Source organism: Mytilus californianus, unplaced genomic scaffold, assembly GCF_021869535.1.
Source record: "Mytilus californianus isolate M0D057914Y unplaced genomic scaffold, xbMytCali1.0.p SCAF_5, whole genome shotgun sequence".
Taxonomy (NCBI): domain Eukaryota; kingdom Metazoa; phylum Mollusca; class Bivalvia; order Mytilida; family Mytilidae; genus Mytilus; species Mytilus californianus.
In genome coordinates this window covers 102,762,193-102,784,922 of record NW_026262701.1, presented here as the reverse complement: position 1 = coordinate 102,784,922, position 22,730 = coordinate 102,762,193, and the positions used below count along the sequence as shown (strand labels likewise).

The following is a 22,730-nucleotide window of genomic DNA, read 5'->3' as shown; positions in this document are numbered from 1 at the left end:
GTGTGCAATTGAAAATGTTAATAAACTTTTCACCATCCCAAGACTCCATGTTTAATTATGGCTTTTTCTTTTTATATCAAATTATCCAGAGATAAGGATAACTTTGGATTAAATCAAATTGGTATATCATTTATTCAAAATCAATATGTTGTTTTTTTGACTTTTTAAACCTTAACATATGTTAAAAGTTTACCTGGCACACTTCCAGTGGAACCTGTCAAAATCTAGTACATTATATATATGTGCAAATACATAGGTCATTTGCAAAATAAGATAGCTCACATAACATATATACATTGAAGGGGGACCACAATTAATTTAATGCAAGGTAAGCAATACTGATTAGAATGCGATGTAATTTTGATTGGTGAGGAACGTTAATAATTCATGCAATTATTAGTACATTTGTACTGCAGATACTAAAAGTTTTATGTTTTCACTCCTAAGCCCACAACATATCATACCTACCCCATAATGTTTAATTCAGATATCTGGCCAAATTCCAAAGTGAACATATATAGAAAGGTTGTTCCTAGCCAATTACATATCTGTGATTTGAAGAAATTTAACATTAAAATGTTTTGCATGCCATGTTTGTAAGAATTTCATACAGAACAGTCCAACAGGGACAGATAAATTGTAGAATACATTGAGTGCTATTATCCCTCAAACTGTGTAGATTGTAAGAAATAGACATTAAGATTCCCATATCGGTAGGCCATCCTGATATTATAAATTATAATAGAAATCTAAATTGAAATGCCTTTTAATACTGAGAAAAATCATTTCATAAAATAGGTATTTGGATCTAACAAAAAAGTCTAAGCAGGTTGTATTTATCATTCTTTGCGAACAGTTTTCGTTTAAGTTATTCATTGTTTATTCATATATATGGGCATAGAATGAACTTTGAACCATGGTTTCATTTCTTATAGAAATAATCCATCGAAAAAATAAGGGCACAAAATGGACATTAAGGAATATGAAATTCATCTAAATTATTGGAAATTTCCCCCCACAGACTCATTATACTTATAGAAAATGATAAGCAAGGTATCTGTTCCTTTCGGATTTGATTTTTAAAAAAAAGGACATAAGTAGTTCTTTTTCATGTTTTTAATTATCATTTATGGTGTTACTATTTAATTTCATTATTGTATGAATTGTATGAATAGAAATTGAACCTCAATTGAGTTAAATTTTCATAGCATGTTTTACCAATATAGCTGATTATTTGTCTTTTTTCCAGATTGATCAATAAGTAATACAATCATGGAGTTAAGTGATGATGGCGGAGGTGACAGTGATGTCAGGATGCCGTCACTTCTAGGACAGTCACAACTCAAACCTAAGTTAGATGACATCTTTGCCGAAGTGGAGAAAAATCTACCGTCCATTGATTTTGACCTATCAGATGTAAGAACTTTTTCTCATGGGAATAACACAAAATTGAATTTTTTATTTATTGTTGTTCCACTGACCAACTAACTTGGTTGGTGTCCTTGTAAAAAGAAAATGCATGTGAAAATCTATAGGTGGTTACCCAATCTGAAAGATCCTTCCCTGGGTACCATGTGTGTTTTAATTGAACAGCTCTTATTAACATTTTGATAATGTATTTTAAACACTAAAAACAAAATACTGCCCCAATTTTACTTTCAGATGTGCCATCTAACTTTAAAATAAAAAAAAACATAGGATTTTTTATAAGCTACATATAAAAACAGTAAAAAGTATCTGAGGAAATATTTTAAAGAAATTCATGTCTTTTTACTGGCTGCAAAAGTATGAATTCAAGTTTTATACAAATTTACTTATTTGTTTTTTGTTTGATATTTTCATAGTGATTCAAAGAGTGAAACTGTAAATACCCTTGAAAAACTGTATAATAAAAGTAATAAATACACTAGGTATGTCACAATATAAACATGATAAAAGAATTGTGAAACATGAAAATGATAACCCACTATGACAAACAAAATCTTGATAATTAATACATAACAGTATTAAGTATGTTAAGTGAAAACTAATTTATGCATTGTTTTTTTGTAATATCTTATCTGCTTTTTACAGGTGAGTTCTGATAATGAAGAACCAATCATTTTTCACAGAAATTTAAAATCGTCGATATTTGACGATGACAAAGATATGGATACAAGCCTTGAAGATCCAGATGTTATTTCTTTAAGTGGTGTCTCTTTTGAAGCTGCTGATTTAGCAGATATATATGACAATGATCTAGCTTTTCAGCTCCAACAAGGTGCAGTGATGAAATCCTCACCTAAACCAGTTCCAACTAAAACAGTTTCAAGCTGGACTGAAATAGTTATGGAAGCTGAGAATCGTCCTGAAGTTACTTCCCCTGGTAAACAAGAGGTCACCTTACATGATGTAGGCTGTGGTCCTGATGATGGGGAGGGTTTAAATATAAATGAAGCTTTGAAAAATATGGAAAACGAACTGCTGAATAATCAGATGCAGGATTCATATGAAAAACATGAAAGAGAATCAACAGCTGAGACAGAGAAAAAGAAAAGTTCTACATGGGAAGCTATAGATGTAGGGGATAAGAGAATGAATAGTATGTTGAGGAAGGAAGTACGACGAGATGAAGAGAGAGAACTAGCTCATAGCATACTGTCACCTAGAGCTCCTACATTAGTACCTCCAGGATTTGATCCTTCTAATATAGGTAGTTACAAACTCTGTCTGGTACCTACGTAAAAGTAAATCTTTAAAAACTGTTTCAAGTATGCATGGTATCATATCATTTTTATGCCCCACCTAGGGGCATTATGTTTTTCGGTCTGTGCGTCCGTTCATTAGTCCGTCCGTCCGTCCATTCGTCTGTCTGTCTGTCCCACTTCAGGTTAAAGTTTTTGGTCAAGGTAGTTTTTGATGAATTTGAAGTCCAATCAACTTGAAACTTAGTACACATGTTCCCTATGATATGATCGTTCTAATTTTAATGCCAAATTAGAGTTTTGACCCCAATTTCACGGTCCACTGAACATAGAAAATGATAGTGCGAGTGGGGCATCCGTGTGCTATGGACACATTCTTGTTACCTTAAAATTATAAGTTTTTTTGGGCTCTTCAACATGTCCAATTATCTTATTTTGATCTGAATTGAAGGTGATATTCAATATTTAAAATTTAATAGTAAACAACATTTTTAAACTTTCAAAAGCAAGTTTTTTAGGGTTTTTTTTTTTCAATTCTGAAACATTCTAGTATCATGATTATATACGTTATGTTTAACACAGATAGGAATCTTAAGTACAATTCCTTTTCCCAAAATATGTGATTATCAAGCAGATTAAAAGATGTAATTGATTTTATAAGAAAGAAACAATTGTGAATTGTATTACTGGATATCTTACTAAAAATTGTTCTTTATCAACTTTTTTAGATACTTTTTTAATAATGATTTCCTTATAAATTTTGACAGACACATTTATGATTTCTCTATGAATTATTTCAGATATATATTATAAAGATAGATGTTTATTTCAGATACATTATTGAACCAGTTAAATGAAGATAATCAGTTTGCCCCTCCAATCAACAGATCAAATCAGCAAAGATTAGAGGCTTTGTATGCTGCAGGGGAAGGAAATCAAATAGACAATAATGGTAATTAATTTAAACTGATGAGTTTTTAAAATTGTATGGAATTAAGAATATTCGTACTGATGTAACTTGAAAATAGCATACAAAATTCATTTGTGGGTTTATAAAACCTTAAAAGATACTTTATACAGAAAACAAATTCACACACAAATTTAGGAAACAGGAGCAAACAAAATGGTAAAGCATGTTTTGTTTTAGATTATCATAAAAAAAATACAGAACTTAATATGCTGGTAAAGTAACTTGAACAGTCCAGCTGTCTGAAAAAAATATAAAGTTGTAAATAAAAGAAGTTTTTTAGAATCGTATAAAGCATACCATAATGTATTCTCTTAAGTTTACATGTGTTTGTACATTGACTTTATCGTTTATAAAAAATAATGTGATTATGACTTCGAAAGCAGAGTTTTTGAATTGTATATGTATATTTCTAACAGAACAAAATCAGAATTTGTCATTGATACAAAGATTAGCACTAATATCCACCAGAGTATCTGGAGAAGATTTGACTGATGTCTGTCCTATGACTGGGGTTAAACAACAACAGATTATAGAAGAGGTTCCTCCAGTCATTAATAAGTGGAAACCTATTCCTCAATCACAGCCAGGCATGTATAATATATGTTTAAAGCACATTTCCATTCAACACAAATATTTTTATTATAAAAATAAGGAGATGAGGTATGATTGCCAATGAGACAACTATACACCAAAGTTCAAAAAAAGTGGATGTAAGCAATTATGGGCAACCGTACGGCCTTCAACAATGAGAAAAAAATATACCGTATAGTCGGCTATAAAAGGCCCCAACATGAAATATGTGAAACAATTCAATTGAGAAAACTGACGGCCTAATTTATAACAAAACAATTAACAAATAACAAATATGACAGACATGAACCAACGACAACCACTGAACTACTATTGCATTGTATCAAATTATTGCAAAAATACCAGGTGGACACTGTAGGCTTCATGGAGCTTTTAGTTGACTCGAGTCTGTAATAAAATTAACACTTAGCTAAATGTATCTTAAAAGTGCTCTATATTTTTTTCCCATATAGCACTTAAATCTTCTTTTTTTTTTTGGAAAGATTTGCTCTATGAAATAAAACAAAAATCGGAAGATGCATTATGCCCATATTAGACATTTTCTTTCTATAGAATAGATTGCATTTCAGCTTAAAAATATATACCAAGATTAAAAGAGTTATTTGTAAACAAAAGCGTGGAGCATGAATTATTGAATTAGATGTTTAATGTTGTTTTTAATCAATAGAGCCAGAGAAAAAGCAGACATCTAGTTGTGGTACCAACACGAATGATATGCCTGTTAGAATTATTACACCAACTGTTAAACCAACCACAAAACCACCAGGTAATTTTATAATACACTTAAAGATAGTTAAACATGTATCTTAAACTACCCACTTAGTCATTCAGTACTTACACAAAAACTTAAAAACTAGTCAAAACACCAGATAAATTTTAGAAATATTCAAACATACAATAACTTAACTCCTACTTAATAACACACCATATGTAATATAAAATAAATACCCAAAACTACATAATTACACAATAAAACCAACAAATCAAATTTTAGATATAAAACTAATAGTTAAACCCTTTAAAAACTATATTCAAGTCTTTGAAGTACTAAAAATCTTCACTGCAAGGAAATTCAGGCAATGATAGAAAAAAAACATTGTGGACAAATCCTGTACAAATAGAATATTGGACCTAATCAGAATTTCTCATTATATTCCCAGCGAACAAAGATTTTGAGGAGTATAGATAACACCTTGTCCATCCCTCCATTGTCTGCCCACGTGCGTTGTAGGAGAAACTCCTCCTAAACACTAGACAGATTATGATGAAACTTTACACAGTTGTAGAATAATTAATACTTGAGGATATACATGAAGAAATATTATCCTGGTCCAACATATAACATTGTTAAAGGGGAGATAACCAAATTTCCTAAATTTAATATGCCAATAGAAATACACGGCAGGGGCTATCCTATTGTGTGTTTACTCACAGTTCTAGTTTGTTATGTATATTATAGTTGCAAAGAAAGAACCACCTAAGTCCAGTACAGTATTTATTGATCTGAGAGATTTTGAGAAGACGAGACAGGAACAACAACAAAGTATAGAAAGAGTACAAAGAATACTACACGTATCTGGTGACAGGTATTTATACTGTTTTTCCCTCTTGACTATGCATATTGGAAAGGCTTTGTCCATTCTCAATACCTATTTGCTGAAATATTTTACCAAATTGCAGTTTGTTTTCACCTCTACAAACTGATCAATTGGTGAAATATTTTAGCTCATTGCTTCTGTGAAAGGTTGTTAGTATGAAGTAGGTGCAGTGTAATAAAAATTATTCTTGCCATCCAATTCAAGTGGTTGATTGTTTTGTGAAATAGCGAAAATTTGGACACCTACTTTAGTTTAAGGATGAATTCTTCTGATGTTTCAGTCTTGGTTAAATCTTTTTCGGGAAGTATTTCCAAAACGTGTTACAAGTGGAAAATATCAATGAATTTAAAAAGTAATATAATCAAACTAAACTCTGTGAACAAATTGTGTACTTACAATAAGTACCAATCCGGTCAATGTCAACAACCAGAATGTTGAAAAAATGGGTGAGGGGTACAAAGAAATGATTTTACCAAATATATGTACATCCCATATCAATTTTTCTTTTCAAAATTCTTAGATATGTATTTTTTCAATCATTTATAACAAAAAAAGAATTGAAATAATATGCTTTTTGTTCTAAAGAGAAAAATCCCAAATTTACAAAATTTACGTCATGGTCAATTTGACATGAAAAAGCAACAAATTTTTCCAACCTATAGTTTTTTAAATTAAATTTATTCAGATTGTTCTACTTCATCTTTACTGAAAGTATGAAAAAAAGATTAATTGTGAAATTGTGATTTTTTTCATGATAATAGCCCAGAAATGGGTAAAAATCAATGAAAAATGGGAAAATCATTTAAAAATGGGGTACTTTCAAATGGCCGTAGAAAATAAAGAAGTGCACAACCATATGATTTTTTCTTCATCAATTTCTTACAGTCATATAAACCCAAAATTTACTTATCAAGTTAAGAAAAATAGTTTAATTCTAGAAATTTTTGGCTCCTCAGAGGTGTACATCCTTAAGGAACACTGGTTTATAAAAGTTTGGCTTGACTATGAAACTTCTTTCATAATGACATTTTATAAGTAATTAGTTCCAAACATTTTTTTGCTGGCCAATACATTTTTGCTTTGTTTTCTAACGAGAAATTATTGTGTATTTGTAATTTGGATATTTTTTCTATATTAATGATTAATCTGCTGATATTTAAGTGAAATCATTTACATTGTATATAAATTACAGCATAATCCTTATGTTATAAGCGTTCTGTGGCAGACAAGCCCCCAAAAAAATTGAAACAGAATTTAATTAGGTTTATTACTTCTATTTGATAAAAACAATACAAGTGGGTCATACAAGTCTTATTTGGATATTTATTTCCACAGGGACTCCAGTGATGATTCAGACGATGAAGTAGATACATGGCAGAAACAGAGACAGAAGATGAAAGAGTCATTAAAATCTAAAGGTCTACACGCAGAGGCTTTACCAAGCAAGCCAAAACCTCATGGGTATGTTAAAGATTGTTTTTATGTCCTGGTTATATAAGAAACTCTGATCAATTTAGCGATATATAAACATACAGTCGAACCTCGTTGTGTCAAACTTGGTTGTGTTGAAAATTCAGATGAGTCGAAGTAATTTCTATATCCCAGTAAAATTCCTGTTTGATCAATGCATAATTACCTCTGATGAGTCGAACTCGGTTGATTCGAATACTCGGTTAAGTAGAGTAAATTTTATAGTGCCGTCGATGTAAAATTAATGTAAATTGACCTCGAAGTCGAAGGTAAAAATTTTCGAAAGACGCAGACCTAATGATAAAAATTCAAATCGGATATAATCATAAAGTGTCATATCAAAATTGGCACAATGTTTAAAGTATCTAGTTTACACAAATCTTATACTGTATTTCATGCTTTCCAAATTTATAACGACACACTCGACCTCACATGAGTGGAACCTCGGATAAGTTGAATACTTTGGTCAGGTCCCGTCAACTTCGACATAACAAGGTTCGACTGTAATTGAAAAAGAAGGGTGTATTGAGTTATAACACAAATACTTAAACCATTAGGAACTTTGCTTTAATTGCTATTATTCATTTCAAAATCACAGTGAGGCCTTCAGCACCGAGCATAGGTTCACACTTCATGATCACTGCAACTTCAAGATGACCCCTAGAACTGGTTCGAGTGGAATTCTGTGCTAGATTTCAATAACGCTGCATCTGTCATGTCTGTGAATTAAAAACATATATATATATATATTTGTATTAACAAGTGCCTGCACCTTACACATCAGATCTTAAGATATGTACTAAAGATGCAAGGATAATTGAATTATTTTTATAGACCTAATAGACTGATTAACTATTAAAAAAATTTCATAATAATATCGTGATTGCATTAAATAATCCAATGTTTATTTCAATAGACCTGTAAAGAAGCCACAGAGAGTTTTGAACCTTGACCATGTGATAGATAGTCGTGTAAGGACACAACCACAGACAGTAATAGAAACAGTACAATTATCAGAAGAAGATATTGAGGCTAGACTTAGGGCTGAACAGGAGGAAAAAGAGAAACAGAGGAAAATAGAAGAGGCTAGGTAGATTTTGTTATGAGGAGTAATAAGTGTTTATACAAGTATATTTAATCTTGAGAGCTAAATGAAATATGTGTGAAATAAAGTAACAACGAGAATTTCATAATGTGGATATTTGGGTATGCTTGAAGTTTGCTTTCTTGATTAAATTTATGACCTGTTAATATGGTGCTCTCTCAGAAATACCTCCTGTATATAACATTATTAGCTAGCAATCTGTGTAGATAAGTGTAAAAACAAATAATTATAAAGTTTTAAGGAAAAGGCATTAGTTTGCATAATGGCGTTTAATAAAAAGTTTAAAAGATGAGCCTTGTTAAATTTTAAGGTGAAATATGGTTATGAGAAATGTGTATGAAATTCAAATTAAGGTTATTAAATGTATCTTCTTTTAACTTTTTACAGAAAACTCAGAGAACAGAGAGAAACAGAAAGACAAGCCAGGATAAGATTATCTAAACGTTTAGAAGCTCTTCGTCCGTCAGCAGCTGTCAGTGGTAAACAAGACAGCGCTGAGGGTACACCTGTTGTGTTTGATATTGTAAGTCCACCTGTTGTGTTTGATATTGTAAGTCCACCTGTTGTGTTTGATTTTGTAAGTCCACCTATGGAATGAAAATACATTTACAAAGGATATACCTATATAAAGAAAATCAAAAGGAGAAATACTGTACATTATTTAAAAAAAAAACAACAGTTTTTACAGTACAACAATAATATTTTAAGTTATTATTTAAATGCTATTGGTTTTATCAGGGTATTTAATAAATTTGCCAAAACAGAGATATAAACAATTTGGCATTACATTTTAGCAAATTTGGTACAATGGATAAAAGATAAGTCTTGCACAGACAGTCTTCAGAAGTGATCTCTCCTTTTGTCCAATCAATATTTGGTATAATTCTTAACTTTTTCAAAGTAATATGATTTACCTTTTTTTAAAGATGAGAATAATATAGCTTCTTGACTACTGTTGATTCTTTTATTTTCGTTGGTACCAATTTTCGTAGATTAAGGAAATATTACATATTCATGGATATTTGATTTCTTAGTTTTGCCGAAGTCTGTAGACAAGCCTATACAAAATTTGTCATTCGTTAAACATTTAATTTCGTGGTTCACCTGTACCAATGAAATCCAAGAAATTTGGTATCCAACGAATAATAATGAATCCACAGTATGTTATAAATAATTTGAATTGTGAGGAGATGTTGGCTTTGCAATGCCCTTATTTTACTATGAGTTTTTGTTTTTTAGGAAGCTTCGTACGAGCCTGCACCAAGAACTTTGCCACCGACACTGGGACAGGACCATAAATGTTTGTTATTGACAATACATTTATCCAGTAATGGGGAGATAATTCTGCATCGTGGTAAAAGCAGAAGTGCAGATACAGGTTTGTCATAGTTCTTAGTATTTAAGAATTTTTTAGTTGTGCCTATTAATATACCCAAAAGGAGGGTGTATAGTTCTTTACCTTTGTCCATCCATTTAAGGTGCAACTTTTAATTGACAAAAAAATATTAAAAATTAGATTTCTGCAACTTTGGAAAAATTATGATTAAAATTTATGTTGCTGAATTTTTTTTACTCAGTAAATTTATTATTAAACTATTCATTAATAAAATACTGGTTGTGTAAGGAATGTTTTTTATGTTTCATTACTTGATTTGTTAATTTATAGGTGTTGGACTTTCTGCCAGTTACACAGTATTATTGTCATGGTTATTGTCCCTGGTACCACATGACTTTACGTTCCTCCAGAAAGAAGAGGAAGATAACACCCCACTACCATTCTATGTACTTGGTTTACAGCAGGAATGTATGGATGAACAGTTGTGTTTACAAGTAGCTGTAGCTGCACCAAGAGACTATGATAAACAGATGAATCTCAAAACTAAAAAATCTAAAGTTAGTATTTCTACTAGGTGAAGCGATTATAAATATGAAATAAGAAGATGTGGTATAATTGCCAATGAGACAACTCTCCACCAGAGACCAAATGACATAGGAATTAACAACTATAGGTCATATATATAGGATTCATTGTTTTAATTTTTCAATGAAAAAGACTGAAAAAAGATAGTGTCCTGTCCTTTTTTCCAGGAAGTTAATAAAAATACTATTTTAAATATTTTAACAAAACCAATTCATCTATTAACTAATGTTCTTGAAAGTGGTCAATTCAATTTAGATTGTTACAACTCAAATCTGTTTAAAACAAAATTGCTCAAGTGGGTCTCATGTAAATTCATACCAATTACTGTAAATTCAGAAATTATTGTGAGGTTTTTATTAATGTGAATATTGCGACTGGGCAAGTATCGCAAAAATAAGAACTCGCATTCTGATATCTGATGCATATATCTGTATGCAGCGTTTCCTGAAATCGCAATAATTAATATCGCATTTTTGTCCATTTTACAAAAAATGCAATAATAGATGCACGCAATAATTTCTGAATTTTCAGTAAACTGTTTTAATTGATCAATTTTAATTCCAATAGTAAGTTTTTTCAGCTTCTGCAAAAATCTTAATAGAAATTAACACTTCTAAGAAAAAATTAACATGTGAAATGTGTTGTTGTAAATAAATGAATTAAACTCAATAAAAAGTGTTACTTAGTTTATATCTAATTTATAAATCTTTTTCCTTGAATTTAGATATCTTTATTTGAATAAACTTTTTTCACATATTTTCTTACATATTGAAAAAAATCATAAGCACAGAAGCTGAACAGTATAAAAAATGCAAAATGCAGCAGGAGAAAAAGGTAAAAAAAAAAACAACAATAAAAACAAATGACTTCAAAGAACCTTTTTGTTTGTTTATTACAAAAAAGAATTATTTAAAAAGAAAAGAAAATCTCCTCTTTAACATGGATGAATTGAGACATGATACAATGCATACTAAATCTAAAGAGATGAAGAGTATCCAAAGAGAAGATTGATCTGTCATTTAATTGAAGTTGGTAAAAAGTCACATGTATTATTAAAATTAACTTTTTTCATAGTTTGATAAAATGTTAAATACTAAAAAAATTAATTTGTTTTCATTTTACAGGTTAAGGATGAGATGAAAGGTTGTACTGCATTTCAACACTTTGTAACCAAATTTCTGTCTACAAACACATTACATTCGGTGTGTCCCTGGCTAGTCGACATGGTATCAGTAGAAGTTCCCTGTTCACAGGTGGATAGTGTCACAGATAAACCAACATATGTATATCGTCCTCCATTACCGAACATTACAACGAAACCATTGTCAACATTCATTCAGGTAAACCCAGATCAACAGGCTGCTCAGAAAGTGTTCAATTCCTCTGTGGGTTTCTTCTGGCAGACAATTGATAGTGATGAAGCATTCTGTGATCAAAATGTTGGGGAGGTTAATTACGACACACAAGTGACAATGTCATTAATTTACAGAAAAATATTCTATGATCCTAGGGCTATGATGGGAATTTGTAACAGGATACTACAAGAAGGATTAGACTTAGCTGGTGTTCGACTGTTGTATCCTACATCGGAACTTATTAGTCTTGCTTCAGGACCCAGTGTATCTAATGACAATTCACAAACAGATGTTTTAAACAGTATTGGACCAGTATTAGCTATTAGCTTACGAGGAACATTTGCGAGGTCTATATGGCTTGATGCTGTTGGACCTTCAGACCCAGTTTTGGCAAGAAGGACTGATCCTAATTCTCTTTGTGCATTATTTGGGGGAGAATCTAGAGATGAGTGTTTATTGTTTTGTCCTAGAAATGCCTCTCGTGTTCAGACTGAACTCAGTCGATGGTTTGGGGGACGTGTTCCACCAGGTGGCAGTGTTGATGTAGGAACACCCTATACACGTAAAGATACATATCGAAGTGGTAGTCCCAAGGGTAGGAAAGGTAGAAAATCTTCTTTATCAGACACTAAAGACAATGATATAAATGCCACAATACATAGGCCACCAGCGGCATTAACAGCTACAACCAAAAATGACATTTTCTTAGTGCTATCACCACATGTGCCACCTAAATGTATGGGTATAGTGTTGTCCACCTGTCAGAGACGAGGGTACCAGATCAGAGGAGTTAGAAGGAGTAAACTCAACACAAAAAAGGCTAACTTACTTGGTAAGTTTTATAAACTTTGATTTTAATTTGGTCTTTATACAGGGCTCACGCAACCAGGCGACTAGGGCGAAGAAGTCGCTTTCCCGTCCGTCACTTCGCTTTGCCCGACCCTCAAAAGCGAAAACAAGTCGCCCTGTTGTTGACGATACTCGCTTCAGTCGCTTTCGTCATCGGACATTTTCAATTTTTTATTGATTATTAAAGAAATTCAGACATAAACGATTCATTTTCTTAAGAAACGAGGTATAAGCATTGAATTTACAGTGTGTAGCAGGTTATTTAATAAAAAGACAACTTTTCATCACTGCATGCACTTCCGGTACTTGTTACTCAGAGAGCGTACATCAATCTAACTTTCGGCAGCAAAATAAGTTTGTTACTTCATTTGAAAGTGATAAAAGTTGCCTCCAGTAAATGTTTAATCCATTTATTGCATTAAAAACGTCGTATTCCTTTCCAAATAGCTTGTCAAACATTGTTTATTTTTGTAAATTTTCAACGTCCGCCATTAACCGTTATCTAACTACGGATCGGAACCGGACCAGCTATGACAGAAATCCGTATTTTTACAATAATAACTACGGACGCATGAATGGAACAGCTGACTGAAGAATATTGATCCCAAAAGGAAAAATTACGCATTCCACACGCATTAACCGACTTTTGGTTAGATCTAATTGATTAATGTATATAATTCCATATAATTTATATGGATTGTTTCAAAATATTGATTAAAGTTGCTTAACCACTAATATCAATATATTATGGCCCAGCTTAACTTTGTATATCTTTTGATGAGAAACACTGAATTTTATAAACATGATAAACAAGATTTTCATTGAATTGTAATTCATATTTTATAACTTCTTTACCTTTTTGACATAAAAAAAAATTCTTTTTAGTGCTAGATATTTAGTTGGTAGTTTCTCACAAGAACCTAAACTTAAACAACTTTGAATTTGAACTGTTAATTTAATTGTATACTCAGATATGAATTGAACAATATAAAAAGAACATTATTTACATATGACCCTTTATACTATAGTAAAATCAAAACATTGTAGCGCAGCGCGCGAAGGAGCACTACTCTTTCAAATCTCACCACTTCTCCCTATCAGTTTCAAAAAGAGAAGTCACTTCTCCCTATGATTCTGAAGTAGTGTGAGCCCTGTTTATAGTTGTAGAATGTCAAAAAAAAGGAAGATGAAAGCCAAAATTGGAAACAGCATAATTTAATAACATTTTACAAGTGTCAGTTGTGTTTAAACTGTTACATAGGCTTTTTAAAAAATTGTTTGGTGATGAAATCAACATTTTTTTATACATGTTATACGAAACCATTTGATTTCTGTAATTATACCTTAGATTTACCCAGTGTCCTTGAGTAAATATGATTTGAACTGTCAACAGTTTTGAAGAGGCTCTTGTTAAAAACTGTTACAAGGAAGAATGGTTTTTGCTGTTACTTAACACAGGAAAACATTCTAAGAAAGTCACAAATTTCTATTTAACTATCGTAACAACTCTTTAAATTTTATGTATTAGCACATATCGAAAATGAGTTGAGTGTTCGTTGTATATGTTTACAGGTTGATAATATAATATTATTACAGGTATCTCTGGCGAAACTGTTCCCACCTTTTGTCCTGGAGCTTTACATAATGATGGTGTCACAGACCAGTGTAAACATACAGAATCTGTATATCCATGTACACTGATCTTACTACAGAAAGAAAATGCTTCACATGGAGTGGCCAGTCTCATAGAGGCTTGTATGGTGCAACTTACATTACAAGGTGTCATGGGTAAGTCTTATAGGTGTAATACCACCATTGATTTTCCCCTATTAGTCTTTGTTAAATTTGCACTTTTCAAAAAATTGTGCAGAATTTATCTTTGTTTCAAATAAAGAAATACTTGGCATGAGTAAAGTTTGATCCTGTCCAGTACTATAGAAAAAATTTCACATAACATTTCATTGCATATAAGAAAATAACCATCACTGGAAGTTAACCAATCAAATTTTCCCCCTTTTTTAACCTGTATACAAGCTTTAGTAACCATGTAACCTCAAGTTTCCAAAATATTCTATAGAAACCCCAAATAAAAAAATAATGGTGCTTTGAAATACCCAAGATATATGTTTATGACCCAGAAATGTTTTACTGCAATGAAATGTAGGATCAATTACCTACAACTGTCAAATTCAAGGGAATATTTTTTTTCGACCTATTTTCGTATGCAACCGGATGTGACGTACTATGATTTGGTGGTATTACACCTAAAGAAGACTTTTTTGTTAAATAAACTGAATGTGACTTTTTTCCTTTGTTATACTGGTTATTTCAAGCATTCCTGTCAAGTTTTGTCATAATCAGTTCAATAGTTTGAGAAAAATCTAGTATAATGTAAGACGACATCTACAGCGATTCGAGCTAAATTTCTTCGAAAAATCCAAACCAAGCCGCATCATGATAGAATATAGTGTGGACCAATAAATGATCAAATATTTATCTCATCTGCCTACAAACAGTTGAATATGATACAAAAGATGACTTTAGGATGATAAATACTACCAATGGACCTCTTTGTCTTCCTTATAAGGTCTCTTTTGGTCCATTTATACCTCTCATTTCCTCAAAATTTCTACTTTATAGGCCAATAAATAAAAATTTTGGGGTAACTTTCACTCATTTATGATAGAAATGTTATAATAAATGATTAATTGAAGTATTCAAGCTGAATGAACTATCCGTATAAAAGTTTACTGTCTCCAAGGAGGTTTCAATAAGTCCTTACGTAAAACTTAAATTTACGCCGCGTTCCAGAGAGGGACATAAAAAGCTTCTCTTTTGGTGAATAATTTGTTGTTACTGCTTTAAAAATAATTTCATTTACTTAAAACTATATATTTATTAAAGTATTTCTTAGGAAAAATTTTCTAGTATAGCAGAATATAAGAAAAAAGGAGAAAAGCTCCCCAAAACTCTAAGTATGGCTTATTCTGTCAACTAATATTCATGGTAAAGTCCTATTTCAAGGAAATTTTCTCATAAAATGTGTTTTGAAGACTCAATCCACTCAGAATATTTCATTATTAGTAATATTTCACTTAAATAGCAAGAAATTTTAACACATGAGAGTACTCACAAGGTCAAAGGTGCATGTACAGCTTCCCATATTAGGTGTAATACCACCATTGATTTTCCCCTATTAGTCTTTGTTAAATTTGCACTTTTCAAAAAATTGTGCAGAATTTATCTTTGTTTCAAATAAAGAAATACTTGGCATGAGTAAAGTTTGATCCTGTCCAGTACTATAGAAAAAATTTCACATAACATTTCATTGCATATAAGAAAATAACCATCACTGGAAGTTAACCAATCAAATTTTCCCCCTTTTTTAACCTGTATACAAGCTTTAGTAACCATGTAACCTCAAGTTTCCAAAATATTCTATAGAAACCCCAAATAAAAAAATAATGGTGCTTTGAAATACCCAAGATATATGTTTATGACCCAGAAATGTTTTACTGCAATGAAATGTAGGATCAATTACCTACAACTGTCAAATTCAAGGGAATATTTTTTTTCGACCTATTTTCGTATGCAACCGGATGTGACGTACTATGATTTGGTGGTATTACACCTTATATGGTGTTAGTAAATTTTTTTATCTTCATTTTTTTTTAAAGCACCGACCATTCGTCTTTTGTTGGTGGACATGAGTTTTTTTTTTTTAAATAAATTATTTGATTCTAAGTTTATAAGAATAGATGTTTTAGACAGGAAGTGAAAACATATATTTTGTTTCCATTGAAAATATTAAAGAAAAAAATAATAAACAGAGTACAACATTGATTTTCAAAAATATTTTCTTTTCCTGTATTTTTTTTTGATAAGGGACTTTCTGTTTTGAATTTTCCTTGGAGTTCGGTATTTTTGTTATTTTACTCTTTATTGTTCTGTAAGATCGCCTGTGTGAGTATTTCTGATAATCGTCAAAGAACTTCTAGCATTTTTAAAGATTGGTTGCTACATTGTTTGCTAAATGTCCCGTGGCAATTGTTTCATGGATATTGAAATAACTATTTTGGTCCAAAAACTCACAAACAGTATGTGGCTATGTGCCACACATATTGGTCTTTTATTTTTAGACTAAAGCACCTCTATTATTAAATAATGGAAAAGAAAGGATGTGATGCATTAACTCAAGACACAAAATCCAAAGCAAAGGACATTTATTGCTAATTTTCATTTCAAAGTCACATTGAGGCCTAAATAGAGACAAATCTCACACTTCTCTACCAGTTCTGGACAACCTCTAGCACTGGTATTTTATTCTATAATTGTTTTTTGATATAAAGAATACAAAGAACACTTCAGATTCTTTTGTTCTATAATTTACTGTTTAAAAGTGAATTACTCATTTTGCACATACATAACATATATGTATGAACCATTTTTTTGCAGGTACAATACAACAACAAGCCAGTTTATATTTATCTTCCAAACATATGTTCCATGCAGCAAGATATTCTGATTCACTTCTGTCTCACCTGGGTGGTGATTTCTCTAAGGTAGATTTAATGATGGATAGACACATACTGGATTTAGATTACAAAAAGACCTTTTAAAAGAAAAGGAAAACTAATATCAACCAAGCATATACATACAAAAAATAAGATATGACAAACAAAAGTGAATAATATGAATTACAAGTTTTACCAATTTTACAACAAATTTGTTATTTAAGGCAAATTTTATGTTTTAAGTCAAATCCAATATGTTTGATTTTTGTTGTACAATGTAAAGGTAATGAAATTGACTGAAAGATTCTGTTTTTCTAAAGAGAAATGTGTGCTTATTGGTTTTCCAAAATTTTGAAAAAGTTCTCAAAGTTTTTTTTGGAAAAAGAAGAAGAAGAAAATAAAGAGAGAGAAATACTAGTATGCCAACAGCACAAAATTGTCAGGAAGGTTAAGTTGTAGAAGAGAAAGCACAAAAAGCAGGATGAAATGAAAGCTATCTATAAAAAGCAAAACTACAAATTTACTTGATTATAGGTACAATTATCTGTAAAACATTGTTATTTCAGTGCTTTGATTTTGATGTACAAGTGAACCCCAGTTGTATCCTCCCTAAACTATACACCAATCCAGAAGTAGAACAAATTGTTGTCCTTTTGTTGCTTGGTAACCAGATACTGAAGTCATGTGGTTTGTTTATTGGTAAGTTTTTAAAGGCAGTGCTTTAATGCCTTTCTAGTTGCCGTGTTAATCTTTCTTTACGCGATATCCAACTTATCTACGTGGGGGGTCATTAGGCTCCAAGTAGATCCGGAAAATGTTGATTCTCTCCTCTTCTTATTGTGATATAAAATGTTTTTTGTTTCATTTCATTTACATTGGGGAATAGAGAAACGATCATTGTGTTTTGTTAGTTTTAAAAACTTTTGATATATTTGTATTTTACATTATAAGCAGTCAACCGATTGACCAACTAGAATTATTTGAATTCCGTGTGTAAAGAGGTCGGGTTAATTTCGAGTGTTATCTGAAATCTAGATGTTTATAAATCATTTCAGTCGTTGATATAATAATTAAAGGTCGTCTGAACATGAATTATATTATACAATTTAAAGCGCATTTCTGTTTATGCACGCGAACCCGTCTAACGTTATTGTTATTTCGCAGTTATATAAAGTAGCAAATTATCGTTCCTGAATAGGTGGCGCCGTGGTAGCCGATCCTGTTATTCAATTTCCGGTTTCTGCACTGTGCAACTAGTACAGTTGCATTTTTAATTAACGATGCCAAGTACTTGTTGTTGTGTACCTGGATGTCATTTAAGAGGAGGACATGCATTTCCAAATGACTTAAAAAGAAGGAAAAGTTGGATCAACGCCATGGCCCATACGCAGATTGGACGAGAACACGGTGAAATCGTGGAGTCCATCTCAATCAGCTGTTGTTTGCCATGCACATTTTACTGAAAAAGACTACGTGCAGGAAACTATTCATGGTAAAACTCTATTTTCTATTTAAAATATATAGTTATATATGTAATCGCCATGCGAATAATATATAAACCAAAGTCTGTTTACAACCGCAATTATCGTTTTAGAATAAAAGGGGGTGGTTAATTCAAGACGTCATAATTTTTTGGATTACGATTCAATGTGATCTGAGATTTTTTGGTGCTTGCTACAATTATAATGATTTCTTACAAGAGGTATATCATACTGAGAATTATTTTAGCAGTAATTATGCTAATGTAGTAATGACAGGAATGCATAAGCTATGCCTCATAGACTTTCTTGAAAAATATCAATGACAATGTTAACAGGAACAAAACAATGACATGCTCTCATCTATATTATAGTTATTTAGGTACAAACAATGTATGTTTGTTGCATACGTCTCTCATCATTGTCCTTTGGATTTACATAACAAACATTTTGATGTACATTGAATCAGGCTAACATAGTTTTATCCAGATTGTAATGAATAAATCTAGTTAATATTTTGCCAGGTAGTACAAAGTATGCATTGCTAATGGAAGTTCTTTTAATTATCAAAAAACTAATGTTTTATAACCTTTTTCAGAGCGCAAACCCTCCATACAGAGACTTAAGTCTACTGCCATTCCCAGCCTATTTTCCTGGATCAAGCAAGAGACTGAATCGTCCGCAAAAAGAAAAATCAGGGCAGTTTCCTGTGAAAACAAAAGAACTAAACTTGATGAATATTGAAGTAGAAATCTAGAGGAAAGTTTTGATTGTAAAGTTGGTTTTCCTGAAGAAGTCATTCATACTGCAGACAGGATTTATGACTGTCCACCACCAACTGCCGAGCTAATGTTGAGCATCACAGATGGAATTACGCAAACACGATCAATGCCTATATTTTCAGCAGAGAATTTTAAAATGAAGACACGTGACACAGCCATGCATTTTTATACCAGTTTAGAGTTGTATACTAAATTTTTATTTGTTTTGACCACACTTGGTCCAGCAGCACATTGTTTGAGATACATATATTTTCAAATTGATAGGTGTCATTTGAAAATCATTTTTTTTATGACTTTGATGAAATTGAGGCATTATACAACCAACTTTGAACTGTCTAGATTCTAGATTGAAACTAGTGTTAAGAATATTGTGTAAACATGGATTGTTTTTATGTCTAAACATTGGCGTGAGGCTAACACTTGGCCATTTAGTGGTTTAGTCAGGTATTTTTCGCCATCCAACTTCAAATTAAAGTTTCCTACAACTTGGATTATTATTGACAGCACAGAATATCCCGTGATAAAACATAAAGCTCCTAGAGCTCAGGCAACCTTTTCATCATATAAAAACAGAAACACTGAAAATACTTGTATGTTCGACACCTGGTGGTTTAGTCAACTACAAAAATGTATGTCTCTAATGCATATGTTGGTTGTACCAGTGACTGTGAAATAGTTGAAAGATGTAGAATACATGTGTAGTTCAATTATGTGATCCAGGTGACTGTGTGATGGCAGACAAAGGTTTAAATGTGCAAGATTTGTTTGCTCACTTTTTTCAAAAAAAAGAAACCGAATTAGTTCCAAAACTCTTATACAGGATAGAAAAGTCTCCAATTAACACGTGCACATAGACCTAATTATTGGACTTGGCAAAACTTACAAAATTCTAATAAATTCTATGAATGGAACTGAAACAAAACTTTCATCTGAAATATCATTTACTTGTTTTATGTTGTGTAATTTTAGAACTTGTATTGTGCCAAAGGATGCATAAATAAAAGTGACGCAATGAAGTTTGTTCTGATATATATATATATAAATATTAGTTACAATAACATGCACATGTAAATTGTAATGCATAAAAAAATAAGGAGATGTGGTATGATATTCAGTGAGTTTATCGAACCAAAGTGCATAAGAAATGGGTTAAGCAGTTACAGGTGTTACTGTCACCGTACAATCTCCAACAAATAGAAAAACTTGTACCGGGTAAAAAATTTCAGAGATCTTACAACTAAGTTTGACTTTGGTGAATTGTTTATATCTGTTGATGTAAATATAAAAAAGAAGATGTGGTATGATTGCCAATGAGACAACTCTCCACAAGAGACCAAATGACACAGAAATTAACAGCTATAGGTCACAGTACGTCCTTCAACAATGAGCAAAGCACATACCGCACAGTGAGCTATAAAAGGCCCCGAAATGACAATGTAAAACAATTCAAACAAGAAAACTAACAGCCTAATTTATGTACAAAAAATGAACGAATAACAAATATGCAACACATAAACAAATGACAACCACTGAGTTACAGGCTCCTGACTTGGGACAGGCACATACATGTACATACAGAATGTGGCGGGGTTAAACATGTTAGCGGGATCCCAACCCACCCCCTAACATGGGACAGTGGTGTAACAGTACAATATAAGAACGAACTATAAAAATCAGTTGAAAGAGGCTTAACTCATCAGATGGATAAATACAAATACAAGTGGACGTGGCCGGGTAGTTGTACATCCAAACAACTAAAAGACACTAAGTACAGATCTGAGAGTACTCGCATTTACTGACAGCTAGTTCAAAGCCACTAACAACTGATAAAAAAATCTTGCATCTAAGACTAAATTATCAATCCGTAAGCTCCCTTTAGAATTTTATAAATTTTACATTTTACATTTCTGAGTTGTGGGGTTTTATTCATTAAAAAAGGGGGGATTTTCCAGTTTTTGGACAACAACTCAAAAATGCTTTAAGCAGTTCGCATGAAACTTTGGTGAATTATTTATAGCTATTGATGTAATCTCCCTATTGATTTTCATAAATTTCAAATATGACATTGAGAAGAAATTGAACTTTATTTGTTTATAGTCTGGCAACAGATTTATTAAGTATTGCGCAACAACACAGTGTATTGCACAACAGCAAGAAATCTTTAATTGAATATAAATTCAATTCATATAACCGATTTCAAGTTCTTTGACTACATTTATTCAGAAACTAGAATATGTCAAATATTTAATTACAATCCAAATTCAGACCTGTATCAAGCTTGAATATTGTGTCCATTTTTGCCTCAACTGTTCAGGGTTGGACCTCTGCAGGTGTATCCAGCTGCGCTCAGCGAATCAGTTTATTTCTTAATTAAGAACTCCTTTTTGTTGAGCCTGCGACTTTTGTTGTAGAAAGCTCGACATAGGGATAGTGATCTGGTGGCGGCGTTAGCTAACTTCTTAAAAGCTTTATATTTTAGAAGGTGGAAGGTCTGGATGCCTCATACTTTGTATATGGATGCCTCATGTTACGAAGTTTCCGTCAGTCACATGTCCAATGGCCTTGACCTCATTTTCATGGTTCAGTGACTACTTGAAAAAAAAGTTAACATTTTTTGTAATGTTAAATTCTCTCTTACTATAAGTAATAGGATAACTATATTTGGTATGTGCGTACCTTGCAAGGTCCTCATGCCCGTCAGACAGTTTTCACTTGACCTCGACCTCATTTCATGGATCAGTGAACAAGTTTAAGTTTTGGTGGTCAAGTCCATATCTCAGATACTATAAGCACTAGGTCTAGTATATTCGGTGTATGGAAGGACTGTCCAACTGGCAGGTGTTATCTGACCTTGACCTCATTTTCATGGTTCAGTGGTTATAGTTAAGTTTTTGTGTTTTGGTCTGTTTTTCTTATACTGTATGCAATAGGTCTACTATATTTGGTGTATGGAATGATTGTAAGGTGTACATGTCTAGCTGGCAGGTGTCATCTGACCTTGACCTCATTTTCATGGTTCAGTGGTCAAAGTTAAGTTTTTGAGTTTTGGTCTTTTTTCTAATACAATATGCAATAGTTCAACTATATTTGGTGTATGGAAATATTTTATGATCTATTTGTCAGTCACACAGGTTTTTTTTTTACCTTGACCTCATTTTCAAGGTTCATTGCTCAGTTTTAAGTTTTTTTTGTTTTTGTCTGTTTTTCTTAAACTATAAGCAATAAGTCAACTATATTTGTTGTATGGAAGAATTGTTAGCTGTACATGCCTGCCTAGCATGGTTCATCTGACCTTGACCTCATTTTCTTGGTTCATTGGTCAATATTTAGTTTACTTGGTTAATGTTAAGTTTATGTGACAGTTGTAATAAAGCTTTATATTTAGGACAATCAACATAATATCAATGATTAGT

General features: G+C 31.9%; 1 protein-coding gene and 1 long non-coding RNA gene across 2 annotated transcripts in view; both read left to right on the top strand.

Annotated features, from left to right (window-relative positions):
* LOC127702840 (dynein axonemal assembly factor 8-like) overlaps positions 1-22,730 on the top strand; it is an 82,619-nt gene that overhangs the window by 24,497 nt on the left and 35,392 nt on the right. The window contains exons 2-16 of the mRNA XM_052207143.1: positions 1,250-1,416; positions 2,074-2,692; positions 3,517-3,636; positions 4,071-4,241; positions 4,913-5,011; positions 5,705-5,831; positions 7,179-7,304; positions 8,230-8,403; positions 8,806-8,941; positions 9,658-9,796; positions 10,085-10,311; positions 11,464-12,526; positions 14,140-14,331; positions 16,999-17,105; positions 17,624-17,756. Of these exons, the coding sequence (XP_052063103.1) occupies positions 1,273-1,416; positions 2,074-2,692; positions 3,517-3,636; positions 4,071-4,241; positions 4,913-5,011; positions 5,705-5,831; positions 7,179-7,304; positions 8,230-8,403; positions 8,806-8,941; positions 9,658-9,796; positions 10,085-10,311; positions 11,464-12,526; positions 14,140-14,331; positions 16,999-17,105; positions 17,624-17,756 (3,577 nt within the window). The 5' untranslated portion in view covers positions 1,250-1,272. The remainder of the gene's footprint in view (positions 1-1,249; positions 1,417-2,073; positions 2,693-3,516; positions 3,637-4,070; positions 4,242-4,912; positions 5,012-5,704; positions 5,832-7,178; positions 7,305-8,229; positions 8,404-8,805; positions 8,942-9,657; positions 9,797-10,084; positions 10,312-11,463; positions 12,527-14,139; positions 14,332-16,998; positions 17,106-17,623; positions 17,757-22,730) is intronic.
* LOC127702184 (uncharacterized) lies at positions 18,032-20,334 on the top strand. The gene is made up of 2 exons (XR_007982300.1): positions 18,032-18,549; positions 19,134-20,334. It is a non-coding gene; the product is annotated as an uncharacterized LOC127702184 (long non-coding RNA).